The sequence below is a fragment of the Vicia villosa genome, unplaced genomic scaffold (assembly GCF_029867415.1).
Source record: "Vicia villosa cultivar HV-30 ecotype Madison, WI unplaced genomic scaffold, Vvil1.0 ctg.002310F_1_1, whole genome shotgun sequence".
Classification (NCBI taxonomy): domain Eukaryota; kingdom Viridiplantae; phylum Streptophyta; class Magnoliopsida; order Fabales; family Fabaceae; genus Vicia; species Vicia villosa.
The window spans coordinates 1-19960 of NW_026705890.1; the positions used below are offsets into that span (position 1 = coordinate 1).

The 19960-nt window shown below is 34.0% G+C and overlaps 1 protein-coding gene across 1 annotated transcript; it reads left to right on the top strand.

The window, feature by feature from the left end:
• Nucleotides 1-301: 301 nt before the first annotated feature.
• LOC131638404 (F-box protein PP2-B13-like) lies at nt 302-19499 on the top strand (the record flags this gene model as incomplete). The annotated part of the gene is made up of 3 exons (XM_058908965.1): nt 302-478; nt 1023-1227; nt 19023-19499. Coding segments are annotated over 3 exons (841 nt in total), but the record flags the coding sequence as incomplete, so codon positions are not given.
• Nucleotides 19500-19960: the final 461 nt, after the last annotated feature.

Genomic DNA, 19960 nt, shown 5'->3' on the forward strand with positions numbered 1-19960 from the left:
GGGAGAATCATCTTCTGTGAAAGCCCATATTTATGATACTTTATGTAGTGATAAGGATGCCCCTTTACATAAGGGGTGCATAAGTTTTACACGATTGTCTGTGTTTTTAAAATTGTTTTATTTGAAGGAAAAAATTGGATGGTCGGATAAAAGTTTCATGGAATTGCTTGATTTGTTGAAACAAATGCTACTAGAAGATAACAATTTGTCGGATTTGTTATGAGGCCAAAAGGATATTGTGTCCAATGGGCATGTAGTATATCAAAATACATGCATGCTCTAATAATTGCATATTATACAGGAAAGAGTATGAAAATTCGGATCAATCTTCGGTATATGGTGAGTCGAATAAAAATAGTGATGACAATGATAATGTTAACAAGAAACGTTCTCCTGCTAAAGTGTTATGGTCCTTGCGAATAATTTCAAGGTTCAAGAGACTTTTTGCTAATGCGAGTGATGCAAAGAATATTCGATGGTATGTAGATGAAAAAAATGTGATGAAACATTTGCCATGTACCTGGTTTGCAATGGAAGAAAATTGATTCGTTGTTTCAAGATTTTGGCCTTGTGCCAAGAAACCTTATGTTTGGGATTTCCACAGATGGAATGAACCCCTATGGTAATCTAAGTACTAACCATACATCATGTCATGTTCTTCTCATGATTTATAACCTATCTCATTGGTTGTGCATGAAGTGCAAGTATATGATGTTAAGTATGATGATTTCTGGACCAAAACAACCAGGAAACGACATAGATGTTTATATAAGTTCATTAATTGAAGATTTAATACTTTTGTGGGAGGAATGCCTTGGCGTTGATGATTAATATTCTGGTGAAAAGTTTAAGATGCATGCAATGTTGCACAATTAACGGCTTTCCTGCATATGGTAATTTGGTTGGATACAGTGTCAAAGGACATAAAGTGTGTCCTATATGTGATTTGAATAATTGTTTTCACCTACTTGAGTCTGGAAAAAAACTATTTACCTTGGGTATCGGAAATTTATAAAACCCAGTCATCCTTATTGTAGATTGAGGAAAGCTTTTAACGGAGAGTTGGAGTTCGAAATCGCTCATAAGCCTTTAATGGGTCGTGAAGTTTATCAACAACAAGAACATGGTATTGTTGTCTTTGGAAATAATAAAAAAGGTCTCGTTGAGAGAAATATTTGGAAAAAGAGGTCGGTGTTATTTGATTTTCCATATAGGTGTAGCCAAGATGTAAGATATTGTCTTGATGTGATGCAGATGGAGAAATGTGTGTGATAGTTTGATAGGAACACTTCTAAATATTTCAAACAAGACTAAATATATTAATTGTACCCATTTAGATATGGTTCGAATGGGTATATGACAATAGTTAGCTCTAGAAGAAAGATGAAAGATAACTTATTTTCCTTCGGCGTGTCACACTCTATCTAAAAAGGAAAAGAAACTTTTAAGAGAGTGTTTGCATGGCATAAAAGTCTCTCATTGTTACTTGTCATACCCCGATTTTTGACCCTAATATTCCACTTCAATTGCATTGAATTCAAAAGAGTTTGATTATCATTATCATCATTCATCATCTCATCTAAAGTACTCATGCATCATCATTAACCTTATGATACAAGAGATACTGGTTTGCTTGTTTACTTTTTTCACAAGATAGGTGTGTTGGATTAAGGAGCTCAAATAATCAGAGTTTTTGTGACTCTCAAATATGATCAAGTGATTCCCCTCATCAATATTCAAGTTCAAGTGTGCCTTAATTCAAGATCATCAACTTTCAATTCATCTGATGCACCAAATTAGGGTTTTGACCTAATTCATGTAGTGTTGACCTTTTGATCATGGCATGATATGAAATTTTAGAACATGATTCAAAATCCTTATATGCTTCCTCATAGGCCACTCGTATGATTCAATTGGCTAAAGAATCTTGATTCACTGATATTAGAAAGATTGTAATTCATCTGATGAAAATTCATTGCTCAAGAATCAAGTTTGACTTTTAGAATTTTTGGTCAACCATGGACTTCTAAGGTCAAGAATGATAAAAATATGGTGATGGAACAATTTGATCAAGTTTATTCAAGAAAATCAACAAAATCAAGAAAAAGAATCATAAGATGAAATTTAGGGTTTTAGAAATTTTTCTAAGTTATGGAAATTTTATGTTCAAGTAGCCTACTTTACAAGGATGTAACTTTCTCCTCAAGTCATCATTTTTCATGCACAAGGTATCTACTCAAAGATGATGCTTCATATTTCAATATTGTAGAAAAATTGATCAAAAATATCATATGGATTGGAAGTTATGGATTGATCAAATTAATGTTTCAAAGTTGTAAAAATGTTCAAACACTTAGAAATTTTGCTAAGTGTTAAACAACTTATTTTCTCAATCTTGTTGGCCAAATTTCATTATGATCCAAGTTGAATTTCTTCAAGTGACTAACATGAAAGTTGAAGTATGTAATATCATCTTTCCAAAAAGTCCAAGAGCATTAATTTCTTTTACTTGAGCTAAGAGTTTTGAAGAGATGAAGATGGCACCATGAAGTTGATTTTGAGGGCCATTTCCATGTTCAAACCAAGTGCCAAACCTTGAAAATCTGCAAAATCTTTGTTACAGGTCGTTGATTGCTTCTAAAATCAACATAACTATAACTTTGCACAAAGATATGATGCATTACACAATTTTTTTTATCATTGTCTAAAGATTCATTCCATTTTTGCACTAAAGGCTCCATTTTCATTCTTGAAAAGTTCACTTTAATCACCTTTCTCCCAAAAACTCTTGCATTAAGCATTGAAATTTTTTTTCATCTGATCACACTCCATCTCCATGATCAGAAGCAACACCCTAAGCCACCCTATTTTCCATAAATCAAGCCATGCCCATTCTTCAAACCATGCATTTCATGTACCTTCACTTAAAATCCAGCTAAGTCAACTTTTGATAGAGAACTCTAAATTAATTGATTTCTTCACTCACAAACCATGAATCATGCCTATAAATAAAGGGTGTTGCTTTTGAATGAAGACATACAACATCTCTCAAATTCACCATTGCACACAAAACTCACTTTTACCTCAAAGTCCAAACTTTAGAAACTCTCATCTCCCTCGAGTTTATTGCCAACTCATCATTCAAACAACATCCACATACGACATAGAAGCTACTGTATGCATTAGTTTGCACCGGTAACCTCTAAATCACTTCACTCAAATCACCATTTTATATCTTGCAAGTGGACTTGATCAGAAAGATTGACTAGGTTTCAAGGCAAGGTGAAGATTGCAATACACTCTTAGAGGTCTGAGGAAGCTAAGAGGATCATTTTCCATTCCCAAAAGTAGCTAAATCACCATATCAATCTCCACATAACAAGTATGTTTTTCTTGACTTGGAAATTGTACATAGAAGCATTATTTTATACATTTCTTGATACCATTATGTTTGTTACAATGAAAGGAGTAGAAGCCCTCAAGTTTAGGGAATTGATTGTTCATGGTTGTCATTTAATTTTATTTTAAATTTTTAGGGTTCATACGAATTCCACTTGATTTTGGTTGTTTCTTCAAGTTTGTATGAAACTAAATAGCATGGTTGAATTCCTCATGAAATTCTGTTCCATAATGTATATTAATTTGCCATGTTTGATTCCCAAAAACCAAAACTCCATTTATAGATTTTTTTGTTCTTCGTGAGGTTGAAGATGATGATGTTTATGCTAAAAACATGAATTTAAAATATGTTTTAATATATAATTAGTTGGGTGCATATAAATGAATGGATGTATGGCCACCCTAGTGGTAGAGTGTGTGTGTTTGTGATGTTGAGGATTAGGGTTCAAATCCCCCTCACCCCATACCTTTTGTGTTATTTTATTTTTTGTCATTTTAAGTCTTTGCTTTCCCTTTTGCTTTCGTTCCAAAATGTATATTAATTTGCCATGTTTGACTCCCAAAATCCAAAACTCCATTTATAGATTTTTTTGTTCTTCGTGAGGTTAAAGATGATGATGTTTATGCTAAAAACTTGAATTTAAATATGTTTTAATATATAATTAGTTGGATGCATGTAAATGAATGGATGTATGGAGACCCCAGTGGTTGTGTGTGTTTGTGATGTTGAGGACTAGGGTTCGAATCCCCATCGCCCCATACCTTTTGTGTTATTTTATTTTTTGTCATTTTAAGTCTTTGCTTTCCCTTTTGATTTTATGGATGCATGTTATTAAAAAATGTGTGTGCTGGCCCTGTGGTTAAGTTTTAACTTGGTGAGCCCATGGTCAGGGGTTCAAGTCCCCTTGAACCCCACTTAATTTTTAATTCTATTTTAATTCTTCCATTATTTCTTTTTGATTTTATTTCTTTTTATCAAACCTTTGATTATTTTTCCTCCTCAACATGAAAGTGATAAAAATATTTATTTCTTTTAATTTTATATTTATTTTAAATACATTCAAAAATCATTAAAATCATATAAATATGTTCCTTTGTTTAAAAATATGTTCCTTTGTTCATAAAATACATTTAAAAAATTATTAAAGCATGATTAAAATATAAAACATATATCTTACAAACCCTAATTTTCATAAACGCTAATCCATGTAATATCTTGTGGACTTGAACTTAATACCATAAGGTGATGTTTGCACTTGTTCATATTTGAGTTTATACCATGATGATCTTTATGTTTTCTCCTTTGATTTTTCCATATTTAGGTGATTAATCTTGTATGCTTAAGGTGATTACCATGAACAAATGTTTATCTTGATCTTACCATGTTGATATGATCTCTTTGCTTGATGATTATTTATACTTGATTTTTTTATGTTCATACCTTGTTTAGATCACATGTATATATATGTTTGATCTACATATTCTCACCATGATGTTTGTATACTTTGTATATTCTAACTTGCCTTGGTTGTTTGATATCCATGTTGTTGATTGATCACATATTCACACATCCATATGTTCATATTATTTGATCATACCTTACTTAAACTCATGATTCATCAATGTATTGTTTGGGTACTTGTCTACCATGATACTATGATTGACTTTGCTTTGTCTTGTTGTGTATTACCATCATTATATACTTGACATGTTCACACATATCCATGAGATTACCATGTTCGTATACACGTGTTCATGTGTTCAGACACACTTATATGTCCATATATACTTGATGCTATTATGATCTTGATGATTAAATTTATTGAGGTATGTCTCCTCTTCTTTTTAATCATGATATTTATATACTTACCCTAAGTTTACTTGTGAATCTATTGACATCTTTATTTGATTGTTGACTTGTTTCCTTTGAGTCATATTAATGTACATTCTAGGGTTTCCCCTTTGATATTACCATATCCATGTGAGGGATTGACTTTGTTTATGCTTGATTGTTGATAATTGATACATATACCATATCTTACACATGATATTACTTGAGATGCTTTACCTTTATGCTTGCTTGAGATGCATGCTTGCTTGATTCCTCATTGATATTGCTTATGTTTCCAATCCAAAGGAATGGGATAGTATTGACTAGAATTTTTAGGTACTCATCTCTCTCTCTCTCTCTCTCTCTCTCTCTCTCTCTCTCTCTCTCTCTCTCTTGTATTTACTTTTTCTTTGTATTTTTAAAACTTAACACCCAAACCCTTGCTTTGCATTTCTAAAGCTTAGCCATTTTAAATATGTTTTGCAATTCTAAAACCTAGCATTTTAAACTTGTGCTTCGAATAATACAAATGGCGATGAGAGAAACACGAAGAAAAAGGCTAGGAGATTCCCCCACTCCTCTGACATGTGTAGTGGACTCAAGCTAGTTTAGCTTCTCAAAACAAGTCAATCATTAGTTGCATTAAATATTTCATGTGTAGTTGTCTATAAAACTTAAGGGACTTGCCCCCAAACTCTGTTTTTTATAATTTCCCCAAGCTCTGTGTGTGGGACTCACCCCTGTCGCTACCGCGAAAAAATAACTGAGTCGCCACTGAACTTTATTTATCCCAATAAAGGAAAGGAAATATCCAGCAAACCTCATATAGGGAAAGGATGGTCTCGCAACCAAGATAAGGGTACGAAAGTCAAGTACGCAAGGGGAAGGTATTAGCACCCCTCGCATCTGTAGTACTCTTGGGATCCAGTCTTGTTTGTTTCTAATCGAAAGGTGTGTTATCTAATGCTTATTTGATAAAGGAACATGAAATGAGTTGTAAAGGGGAAAGGAAATAAATATATAAGTGAACTCGCCTAATTTATTTGAATTTGGTGCCTACATATCCCTAACGTGCAATAGGGAAATCATAGTTCTGTAGTTCTCCCCACCAATTCTTTTTGCATGTTTGTGTTTTCTTTAACGGGCGGCGTTAACGTTCTCACTTTTTCATTAGGCATGGCCTTCAATGCGAGCGAGTAGAAGTTACTTGATGTCATACCCCAAAATTTTCCCATCATATTTCAGTCTATCCGACTTTCAAATGCTCGAAGAAGGAAGCATGTAGTCTCTCTCCTAAACAACAACCCCCAAACTAGGGTTTTGATCTTCTCAAAGTATAATCAGTTTCTGACACCTCAAATGGACTTCGTAGCTTCTCATATGCCTCAAAGGATCCTCGTGCCAAGTTTCAAGCTCTGATTCATAAGATTGCTCAGTCAACTGGTCAAATGGTCAACAGTCGACTAATTTGACCTAAAAGTCAATTGTGGTCAAAGTACAGTCAGAACTCCTGATTTTTGGTCAACATCAACATTTTAATGTTAGATTCATCATTTGATCAAGTATTGATCATGATTCATCAAGAAAAGATCAGAAATCAACAAAACTCAAAGCTTCTAAATTAGGGTTTTTTACCTAAAAGTCAACCGAACTTTGACCAGCCATAACTCTCACATGGAACATCAGAAATTCTCCATACAAATCCTATTTTGAAGGAAATTGCATTCTCTACAACTTTGTCTCTCTAAAGCCAAGTCCAAAAATGCTTCATTTGAGAGATATAAGCTAGTACATTACAGGTCCTTCTAGAAGCTCGCAAAAAGCAGTTTTTTGTCAGGAAGCATATCATCAAGATAAAATTCTCAAATGCGAAATATGTTCCAAAGTGGCTTATAGAGGACATCTCGGGCTTTCCAAAAAGTCCTAGAACACTTCCATATGATAAAATTTGATTGAGTTATGGCTTGCGCAAGTTGGACGATTTTGAGAAATTACACCTAACGCAAGTTGGTCGATTTTGTGTTTTTAAGTAGTGGGCCATGGATTATGGATTACACATGTTATTTTAAGAACAAAATAGGCCCAAGGAACATTTGGATTATATTTTATGGTTTTATTTTATTTATGTTTGAATTTATTCATATAAATTCATTTTTAAATCAAATAAAATCCAAATAAATCCAAATAAAATCATATGAAGGCCTCATCAACTAAATCAAGTCCAATGCCACGTCCATTTGATTTCTATTTTATTTTTATTGAATTTTTTATTCATTAAAAATTCAATTTAAATCAAATAAAGGGAAAATATGAAAAGATTTGCTTGGTTTTTATTTTTTAGTCAATTCCAATCATTCCATATGCCAATAATATGATCAAATTTCGTGGTAATAGGGATTGGAAAGAGAGGAATAAAATTGGCCAAAAATAGCAAGATTTCATATAATTTTAATTCAAATCTTTCTCAATTTTTTCTCCCACCAATCACTTGATTCTTTGTCAATATTTCAACCCTAATTTGTTCCATTATATATACTCATAACATGCAGTTGGCAAGGACGAAAAAATAGGAGAAAGAAAGCAAGAAAATAGGGTTTGCAATAGGAGAACATTCTTTCATAGCTAGGGCACGTCCAAGAAGTTGGTTCAGTGCCTTTCAGAGCATTCCAACCGTCCCAATCTATTACTGAGGTACTAAAGGGTAAGGACAAGTCGATATCTAAGCTTCATAACACATGGAATGGCTGCATCACGTTCATATTATTCATGCATTCTTATACTTTTCGTGTACCCTGTTTTAACGTATTTCCATTGAAACTAACGCCTTGTATGAGTTCATATGGATGCTTAGAATAGCTTAGTACCTTTAAACTGGAGCTTTGACGCAAGAACGCGAAGAGGCCATGGTTAGGGCATGAGCTTCGTCCTCCTTCGTTCCCGCCTTTACAGCAGAATTCGATCAGTATAAATGCTACTATCGTGTTCGTGAGACCTTGATTTAGAGATCTGGGCATTTTAATTTGCTTGTTAACTGCTGTACGGTTGAGTTTGATTTTCGCAGGTGTAGCTACCAACTTTCGTAGCTAATACTCATGGCAAATTCGCAGCAGTACTGTAGCAAGGTGTTTGGGGAAGAAGGTGAATAGTGGGTTGGCGGCTGGGGTCCACGCGTAGCAGCCTGTTTGGTTGGTCAAAGTCTCCCATCTTTCTCTCACTACTCGATTGGCTGATCAAAGCAGCAAGTGGGACCCACGCGCCCCACGTTTGACTTCATGGCAAGATCCAGTGTGTAGCTTTCCTGAAGCCTCACGGTGCGTCCTCTCATCAACACTCTTGGATCCCCAGCGTACAGGATCTTAAGGCCACCAAACTGCAGTTACACCATAGACCTCCACAAGCATATCACATTGGATTACACGCCCAGCTAAGTATTTATTTTTATTTTTATTTTTATTTATGAAACCTTTTATATACTTATTTTCTTTTCTCTATTTGTTTTTTTTTTACTATTTTAAAAATTAGTTTTTTTTACATGCTATTTATTAATATTTTCACCATTATTTTTAAAATCGAAAATCCGATAATTGTTTTTCTATATATATTAAAATTCGAATACATTTTTAATTAACTAATAATTAGGATCAACCTTATGTTATTTTAATCATTTGTTATATTTAGTCAAACTTTCGATCTCATTAACCTTTTAGGGTTTGCTCAAACCCATTTATTTGCCTTTTGGGGATAATATAGGGTTTGTACCATAGTTAACGAATATTAAATGCACTAACGCTTCTCTTCTTCATGTAATTTCTTTTCAGGGTTAATCAGAAGTCCTCCGACTACGCGCCAGGGCAATCAAAATCTAAGTTCTGATCCCTCTTTATTATTATTTAAATTATTTTTACCTTTTATTTTAATTTTTGCCTTATGGCTTGAATTATGATTGGTTTCAACTGTCAATGAATTACTCATACACTTACCGCTATCATTTTTCGTTTAATTCTCAGATGATCAGGGTCAATCGAAGGTTTGAGGAAGATCAAGGCTGAAGACGTGCAATTTAATTTTATGTTTTATTTCCCCCATCCCCGCAGGTGTTTATTGTAATAGCGTAGGGCTTTAATTCTGCTATTATTTTTCTGCTGTGGTTAGTAATCCTAGGGCCTAGGGAGTGCGAGCTTCGTTAAATTAATTAGATCACTGACAATACAAGATAAATATAATTGAATTGAATCATGTAATTGGTGCACACACTCACCTTTAGGGTAACCTCTTCTGTTGCCTTGTTACCCGTTGCCTCTAATTGTACTAAATAGTCAAAAGTCCCTCGATTCTGAGGATACCTAAAGCAATGTTTCGTGTCGCCTTCAAAGTTATTGAAACTCCCTCGAGGTTGCCTTATAAAGAATAATTGTCCCAGTTGCAAAGGTATCCTCGCCTGTTGCATAAAGATTAAATGACTATTATATCATTCCCTTAGACTACCTGCCCTCTTTATGGTAGGGACAGTCTTATGGCGAACGATACTTTCGACGACCCTTTCACATCCAATTGAAAGCCTTCCTGCCCTCTTATGGTACGGATAGACCCTTTCGCCCGAAAGACTTAAAGAACAAGAAAGACAAACTTAGGGTAGGTAGTTCTTAATTGCCTGCTCCACTCAAACAAATTCAAATGTTTTTCACACCTCCTTTTCAAAACGATTTCCAAAAGGCTACGCTTATTTACAAGCTAAAGTCCTTATTCAAATCTTTTTACTATTCACACCGCTTTTCAAACAATTCAAACAAACAACTGAGTTAAGCAGTTAAGAGCCCATGGATAACCATGGATGCAAATGGTGCCTTACACCTTCCCTTTGTATAACTTACCCCCCGAACTCAACATCTTTTTAAGGTCTTTTCCTGTTCTTTTAGCCTTTCTATTAAATTAGATAAAATAAAAGTCAGTGGCGACTCTTGCTTACCGCAACATTTCAAATAAAGTCAGTTCACCGTATTACAGAACTGGCGACTCTGCTGGGGATATTTCTTTCGAATTAAAAGAGGGGTTACCTTAGAGTTTAGGATTCACTTTAATTGTTTGATTTTGTCTGCATTATATTTCAAAGGCTGTTTTGGGTATTTACTTGTGTGAAAGATCCTAACCCGGATCTGAGAACCTTAGGTAAATGGCATGAGACCAAGGAGACTGCACAGCGTATACTGATGTGGTTGATATGGTGGCCATCGTTAGTGTGACACATTTGTTTGTCCTGGTGTTCCTTGGGATCCGACTTGAGGAAACACTTGGCTGCTGCGTGGTGTCATTAAGCACTAATTTGCCCCTAGAACCCTAGTTGAACTTGACTTTGGCCTATTAGAAAGTAGCGAGATGGCTGGCTTTGGTTCCGACTGAAGTTGGTTGATACTCGAAGCTACACTCATATGGAATGGACTTTCAGGACCTTCTCGGTTGGTGATTCGATTACCGAACTGAGATAAGCGCCTTCGAGAAAGGTCAATGATATGAGCTCCCTAGAACCCGATCTTTATATAGGACAGGTTAAACCAACTTAACTTCAGTGGGGAGGGTACTTACCTACAAACTTCATGCGAGCCTTTAAACCTAAGGACACTTGTGTGACTTGTCTGTGCTTGCTACTAACCCTTCGGTTTTCTTGCAGGTTTTTCTTGTGGGACTCACTAGTCCTTACTATCTTAAAGCTTTGCCATATGCATTGCATTCGCATAACATCATGACATCATGACATAATAACATTGCATGTTAACTAACCCTTTCAAGGATCTTAGGAATTTAGGGCGCACAATTTAAGGTGCTCTTATCAAGGATTAAACTCTTATTAAGGGGCAAGAGGATTTACTTTCCTCTCGCCGCATACCTTCCAATTCAGAGACGCTGTACCTATCAAGGGGCAAGAGGATTTATTTTCCTCTAGCCATGTACCTTCAAATTCAGAAGTTCCCGAATCAGAGGCTATGACCCACTAGATATGGTGAGCTTGATTCCCATAGAAGAACATCCAAAAATCAGAGTTCTTCAAACGAAGAAGCGACCAAATCATTTTTTGACGTTGTTAACTAAATTCCCAGAGATCTTCGAAAATATTGCATCTGCATTCATAACATTGCATCACAGGTTTCCACCACAGGTTTCTCACCTCCTCACTGTTTATTTCAGCATCATGAATCTCGAGCAATCAGTCAAAGACCTTCAAGCTCAGAACGCCCAGTTTCAAGATCTGATCCTGAACTTGTCCAAGGGGCAAGATGAACTGAAAGCACTCCTTACCAAGAATAAGAAGAAGAAAGGCAAGAAGATTCTAAGGAAAAGGCTTAGACCGATCTTGCAACTCAGGGATGCCGAGGCCTCTGAAGACAGTGACGAAGAGGATGATGCTAGTATCAAGACTGAGGCAAAAAGTAACCATGATTCTGCCAAGCCTTCTGAGGAAGAAGAGGACTATTACTATGAGGACGAATATCCTGATGACAAGTACAAATTGCTGGAAGAACGTATGAAAGCTATGGAAATTCAAAAGGTACCCGGTTTGGATTTTGAGGAGCTAGGACTCATCTCTGGAGTTGTTATCCCTCCGAAATTCAAGATCCCAACTTTCACAAAATACAATGGAGTCTCTTGTCCTAAATTGCACTTGAGGTCTTATGTAAGGAAGATTCAACTTCATACCGCCGATAAGAAGCTATAGATCCACTTTTTCCAAGAGAGCCTATCTGGAACTCAACTCGAATGGTACTATCAACTGGAAAGTACTAACATCCGTACCTGGGAAGATTTGGTTGTTGCATTTTACCAGCAATATCAATACAATGCTGACCTCGCACCAACTCGCATGCAACTACAAAGCATGTCTATGGGACCCGAGGAAAGTTTCAAGGAGTATGCTCAAAATGGAGAGATCTAGCTGGAAGAGTCAAACCTTCTTTGGCTGACAGAGAATTGGTGGATATGTTTATGAGTACACTGACTGGCCCTTTTTATAGTCATTTGCTGGGAAGTTCATCATCTGGATTCACTGAACTTATACTGACTAGGGATCGTGTCGATAATGGCATCCGATGTGGTAAGATTCAAGTTGCTACATCCTCAGGCGTTGCAAAGAAACCTTTCAATGGGAAGTCAGATTCAAATAATGGGCATGATCAGAAAAGGAGTAACCATGGCCAATCTGTTGGGGCAGTTTTGATCTCCACACCGGCACCTCAAAAAGGTCGTCAAAACAAGCAAGACACGCCTAGGCGTCAGTTTACAAAGATCAATATGTCACCGGCTCAAGTATTACAACACCTGTTGAAGTCAGAGTTGATCACTTTAAAGGATCCCCCTAAGAATCCTTGTACTTCTGCTCGAAGCTATAATCCTAATGTGAGGTGTGCATATCACTCCGATAGTCCTGGTCATGATACGAATAGCTGCTGGACATTGAAGAACAAAATCCAAGATATGATCGATGCTGGGGAAATTGAATTTGATCCTCCTGAGACTTCTAATGTGACTGCTAATGCTGTGGATGGCTAGAAGGAGGGACTTTCAGATCATTAGTTTTACTTTCATTTGCAAATTTCTATTTTGTTTGTTTAAACATTCGAATTATGATAGACATTATCTGTTTTAATAATCATCATTAGTGCATTGCATATGCTTGTCTTGAATAAATTATTTCGCTATCACTCATTTTAAATTATATCTTTACTTTGCATATGTTTTGTGCTTATTCAACTCCTGCTAAGCTGTAAGCCTTTTGAGGGAGAATGACGAAAACGATACCACAACTTCATACAGTATGATTTTGAATAGACTATGCTGACGATGTACATGCATTGTTTCAACTCCTAAACAGTGGAGATATAAGGATGTTAATCCCTCGTTAAACCCCTTTGGGCCTAAGAAGTAGGAGTTTCTTTCTTGTAGAATTTAAAACCCTCAACTATAACCTGGGGCAGGGGAGTTACTCAGTTAACCCAATTATACTAGTCGTTGTCTACACAAATAATGATGGGTTCCCGAAATCATTAAGTCAGGCAGTCAACATCTATCAAAAGAAAAACTATTAAGTCAAAACCTATGAAGGAAACTTATATAAAATCGAAACATCCCGCTGGCTGTAATCTCAAAATATACAGTTCAGGCAAAAGTTAGGGATAACAAAGTCAAAAAAAAGAGGTCACTAAAAATCCTCGACAAAATGAAAAGAATTACAAAAACAAAAAAGATGACTGCCTGTCCAAATAAACTTCCATTACTTAAACCATCATCAAATGTCAAAGATACGACTTCAAAAGTTTTGAAATGCAAAGTTAACTGAGCATAAGATCGAAGAACATCACGAAGATTGGGATGGGTATAAAGAAAATCTTGAGCCTTTATCCTTTGTTTCTTAAACCGTGAACCATGCCACGTTACAACCCTTGAAAGTCCTAATTGAATCATGGTTAGTCGAAAGCATACTGTCACTAAAAAGGTATCCTGACTCCTTAAGGTTTACCAAAAACGCTGAGTTGATATTTCATCTTTTTACAAAAATCACGCTTTTTACATCTCCTGTTTTAATGTTTTCCAAAAAAACTCAAGACAGACATATGTATTGCATCTCATGAATTCATTATTAAACATATTTTGCTACATAAGTTCGAATGTTAGCATCAGGAAGAATTTATACATGGTACAATTAATGACTGAAAGTTGTCCCGACAGACAAAATCGCTTCAGTATACAAGGGGCATGACATGGTTTATCCAATCAAGCTGGGGCAATCAAGTCAAGATTCCAAGAATCTCTCAAAGACGCCAAAACAATCAAGGGCACGCATCCAAGTAGACTTGAAGCTACCTCCCAATCAACATGGGACATTGTTTTGGGCCTGTGATTACTAGGGGCATGTCGCCCCTAGTGCACATCTCATAAAGTCCTCGCGAAGCGAATCTTTCCAAAGACCCTACTAGCAGGGGCAAATCCATGCAAGTCCAGTTTGAATTTGATCGATACTCAGTGGTGTGTCCTTATCATGAAGAACTTACGAAAATAAGTTAAAAACATCTTACTCATAATGTCATAAGTTGTTTTCATAAGTTTTCATAAACAAAGAGTCTCATAAAACTTATGTTAGTATGTATCTCAATTATTTCCATGCAAACAAACTTTTAGTGTCATTGTTATTTTAGTTTTTAGTCTATATAACCATTAATTAAATTGTTTATTTATATATGTTCAAATAAAGTAGGTTTTTAAGTACGCTAACAGGTTAACCAGCATTTCAAAAAGGTCAGGCTCAGGCATAAAAATAAATCTATGATAGATTACAGGTCAAACTTAGACATTACTATTTTTAGTAGGTCAGACTTAGGTTTTACAAAGCTTAACTCGGTTCAACCTATTTTGATCCCTATTTAATACTTAAGATATGTGATTTTTATTAAAAAAGTATTTTTGATTTGTTGGAGTGAATGCCTATTTTGGAATGTTTACGTGTTTTATAGAGAGAAGGAGTTTAAGGTAGGGGTGTGCAAAAATATAGTTAATTGATCCATATTCCTAATTTGAATTGCAGATACCCTACGTGTGTTGCTTTCAAAAATTGGAAAAAATTCCCTTCAGGAACTGGAACCAATGAAAAGCGTAAGCGTAATTGAAATTAATTGCATGTTAAAATTAACAAACAAATTTCAGCTTGCATGTTATAATATAGAAACTATTAATATACTGCAGTTGAAGAGCATCATTCCACTGTTATTCTATTATGGTTCTAAAAATTAATTTTGTAACTTTTAAGTACAACACATTAATAAATCATTATATATATATATATATATATATATATATATATATATATATATATATATATATATATATATATATATATATATATATATATATATATATATATATATAAAAATTATTTCAATTTCAAAATTATTTTTATATATATATATATATAAAAATAATTTTGAAATAATTTATAAAATAAATCTTCAATAAAAAAAATATAATTTTTAATTATAAATTGGTTTTAAACTAAACTAGTTTATTAGAAATTGATTATAAATCAGTTTATAAATACAAACTAGTTCTGAACTAGTTTAAAACTGAATTGAAACTGTTTTACCAGTTAATTAATTTTTTACTAAAATAATTTTAAAAACTGAACTGAACCATTAATTTGGTTCAATTCAGTGCGGTTCATGAACCACGATCACCCCTAGTTTAAGGGTCCTTTTGTTTTGTTTTTTCTAAATGATATTTATAGTTTAATATAATTTTGTGTGATATGAAACAATTTCTAATATTCTTAATGTTCAAATACACGTTTAATTCCCATCATTTAATGTTTTTTTAACTTTTAATCCCTCCCTTTAAAAAACTAACTTTTTAATCTTGAGTTTTTTTTGGCAATGTTAACTAGAATAATTAATTCATTAATATTATTTTAATTAATTATTAATATTTTTTAGTAAGCTTTTTTACAAATTTATTTAAAGATTAATTAGTTCGAATTTTACAATAAATCCTGTTGGGCCTAAGCCCGTATTTTGACAACATTCAAACTCTAAACATAAGGCAACTTTCTGCCAAATAGAAAAGTTTTGAAATGGAAGTTGCTTCTTCAACTTGAGTTTGCAAAGTATTGTTAAGAATGCTGCTAGCTTTTTAACCATGCACTAAAGCATATTTGAAAAACAAGGAAGTTCATAAACAAAGAGCTTTCAGTTTTAGTTACTTTTGTTGATTTTGTTTCTCATAACTCTCATATCGATTGGCTTAGTTTTAGTTTAAGGGTCCGTTTGGTTGAGAGTAGATGGAGGGGAGGGGAGGGGAGGGGAGGGAATATTTATAAAAATATGTGTTTGGTTCATTTTTTATAAGGGGAGGGGAGGGGAGCAAAATCCCTCCTAGACTCATTTATTGCTCCCCTCCAAATTGGAGGGATTTGGAGGGGAGGGAAGATACAGTAATCACAATTTTATTATTTTCCCTATTTTAACCTCAATCATTTTTTTAATTCCAAGATTGTCCTTATTGAATTATTAAAGATTAGATTTCTTCTCTGTATTATTTCACGTTTATTTTTTTTTTCTATTGTGCGGTTGCTATTTGTGCATTGTTGCTCTCAGGTGATTTTTTTTTCCTTTTTATTTTGTTGAAGTTTTCTTTTCGATATTATATATTTTTTATAATAATAACATACTTATACTTATATCAGCTCTTATATATGATAATAATAAGGTTTTTTTATTATACTATTAGCAATAATAATAATAATAACAATATATAATATATGCGAATATAATATATTTATGTTATAAATAAAATTTTTAACTCTCTAATATTATTTGTTCAATTTTATTAATATTCTAACATTAATTAATTTATTTTTAATTATAGAAATTGTTTTATTGGGTTAGATGAATCATAGAATCAGATAATGGTTTGATTTGCGTTGAAGATATGTTTACGATTATATCATGGTTTATGAATGAACTAGTTTTTATCTGGTGAAATTTACTCAATACTATTTTTATTTAGAATTATTTTTACTAAGAACAAATAATAATATTTATAAGGATAAAAAGGTAAATTGATTTTAAAATTCCTCCCCTCCCCTTGTGAACCAAACATACTTGTTGTTAAAATCCCTCCCCTCCCCTCCCCTTCTTTGAACCAAACATATATTTAGTTAAATTCTCTCCCCTCCCTTCCCCTCCATTCCCCTCCCCTCGATTAAATTCCCTCCCCTCCCCTCCCCTCCGTTTGAACCAAACGGACCCTAAGTGTTTATAAAGCAAACACTTGCTAGCAATGGTGTCAGCTTGTGGGTTGCTGGAATGTTGTCAAAATATGGGCTTAGGCCCAACAGTTTTGGAGTTTTTTTTTCAATAACGATATTTAACAAAGAAATCAAAATAACCAACTTTTTTTAAATAATTATATAAATGTCCAAAAAATGTTTAAATTAACACGTTGTCGCCAGAGGGGTGGCGACAACAATACCTCTTTAATGAATTCGCCAATGGGCCAGGCGATAACGTCTAAAAATTGGGCCAAGTCGCCAACCCCCAACGACAACATCCATTCCTTTTTTTTTCAATTTTTTTTAGTTAAATTATTTTACCTATTATATTTTACTGTTTTCTTCATCTGTGGGCCCACTTGTTTTTGGACCATCACTATGCCAAAATTGATATTTCATATCGCCTAATTTAATAGCATTTTTATAGAAAATGCTATTAAAAAGGAAAAAAAACGCATTTATAATAGCACTTTATGATCAGGCGCTATTATAGAATACGATCAATGTGATTTTAATAGCATTTTGTGGAAAAACGCTATTATTATACTTCAGTAAGATAGCGCTTTTCTCAAAACGCTATTAATATTATCCAATAAGATAGCACTTTTCGAAAAATCGCTATTACTTTTATTCACTAAGATAGCACTTTTAGGAAGCGCTAATATTACACTAGCCTATGTTAACGTTTATATGAAAAGCGCTATCGTTTTTATAATATATAATTAATAATTAATAAAATTAAAAAAAACAAAACACGTTTCAATGTTAGCATTTGATGAAATCTCTATTGTTTATATAATATATAATTAATAAAATATTAAAATAATTAATTAAATTAAAGAAAACAAAAACACGTTTTGGCGGATACTTTTCATTTTGGTCATTCACCACCACAAACCCCTAATCTTCCACTTCAATTTTGGTCATTCATCGCAAAAACTGACGGACTCTTCTCTATCTTTGCCATCACCCATCGATACACCACCGTCACCCATCGATAGGCGCACAGTTCCGGTAACCCCACCATTGATTCACCACCGTCACCCATCGATACACCACTGTATCGTCGATTCTCTCTCGTTAGCCATTGATTTTTCCTCGTCAGTCATAGATTCTCCACCAGAAATAAAGAACGAAACCAGATTCATCACCAAAAAGAGGAAACTACCTGAGACTGTACCAGAAGTTCAAGTCTTCGTCGGAATCTTTGAAGGTAGGTATACAAATTCTTTATTATTTTGAGTTTTTTTCACTTATTTCTTTTGTTTGAACCAGAAGATTAGAAACATAGGGATTTTGAACTGAGATTTCTTCGATATGTACGTGCGTGTTTCGTTTGCGTCAGTATCGGCAATTTTAATCCTCTGCTCAGATTTGCTTCTTCTTTTTCTTTTGCTTTCCACCTTTTGATTTTTATTTTTTATTTGTTGTTGAATTGATGGTTATGAGTGATACAATTTGTGTTATGTGAAAATTTAGAATGAAGGTGTAATGATTGTGTTGTATACTTACAACTTTGGATTTGTTTTGATTGGCTGAAGTTAGTTCATTGAAAAGTTGATTATATGCTTTTAATATTTTGTAGGATACTGTTAGTTCTTTGAAAGCTCAAACTTGATCTGCAAAAGAGTATTGTTGACAATCTTGTCTCAAATTCATGCGTAAGCTAAATTTTTACTTGTTTTATTTTTAATTTGGAATGTGCACATCACTTGTTTGTTGAAATGCCTAATTGATTATAATCTTAAACATCCCGAGGGAAATATTGTTCTTCGTTAGTGTTGTCTTAGGTGGAATAAACTGAAACCGGTTCTCCGATTTCTGGATAGAGCTGGTTTTCCTAATTTTCGTAAGGCTGTTTGTACTAGAACCAGGTCCGGTTCACAATTGAACCAACCGAACTATTCCGTCCGATTGAGAATTTGAGGATCCACACTTTGCTTTAAGAAAAGCTACTGCATATAAAAATTATTTTGTAGATTTTAGGTGGTTGCTGAGCTGAGAACAATGAACTGGTTAGAAATACAAGGCAAAATCAGAACGAATATTCTAACTCCAGACAAGTTATATGGAGCATATTTAGTAATGAAAGTTTCTCATCGAGCTTATGGACTTGACTCTACTCCTTCAGAAATATCAATTAGGAAAGGAGAGATGGTAAAGAGAGGGAAAGCATATACGTGTACTAAAGATGAGAATAAGTCTAATTTGGAGACATTTTTTTATGGAAATAGAAGAAACAGAATGGTTCAAGAACAAGAAGATGGAGAGAATGTTGGAGTGCCATGTAAAAGAGAAGATGGGTGGATGGAAATTGAGATAGGTGAATTTTTGAGTGGTGAAGGTGATGAAGAAGAGATTGAAATGAGTGTTGCTGAAGTTGGTCATCAGTTGAAAGGAGGACTTGTTCTTGAAGGCATTGAAGTGAGGCCTAAACATGCATAATGTTGAATGTGTGTATAGTTTAGAAGGGGAAAATAATATTGTGTATGTTTGATAGTTTCATATATATTAAAAAGAATATGATAACTAAAAGAATATTTTATTAAATTAGTCTTTTAACTTTTGTGTTATTTTATTATAGTAAATTTAAGTTGAAAAATAATAATATTAGATAAAAACATGAACACATATTTAGTATAGAAAGAAAATCCACCAATTAATGTATTGTTGTTATGATTGTCACGTTAATGGTGGAATTCAAAAGGTACATACCTGTTGTCCAGTGAGGCCGTCGGCATTACATATTGAGCCGAGTTAGGTGCGAAAAAGAAATCATACATAATTTCTTTATTTTATATTTTTTTATCTAACATGCACAGTTGAAATTTCCGCCCATCCCTCTCTATTTTCCATTATTATATTTGTTGATTGCTTTGGGGTTTCCTTTCATTGCTACAGGTTCTGCGAAATTGCGTTGATTG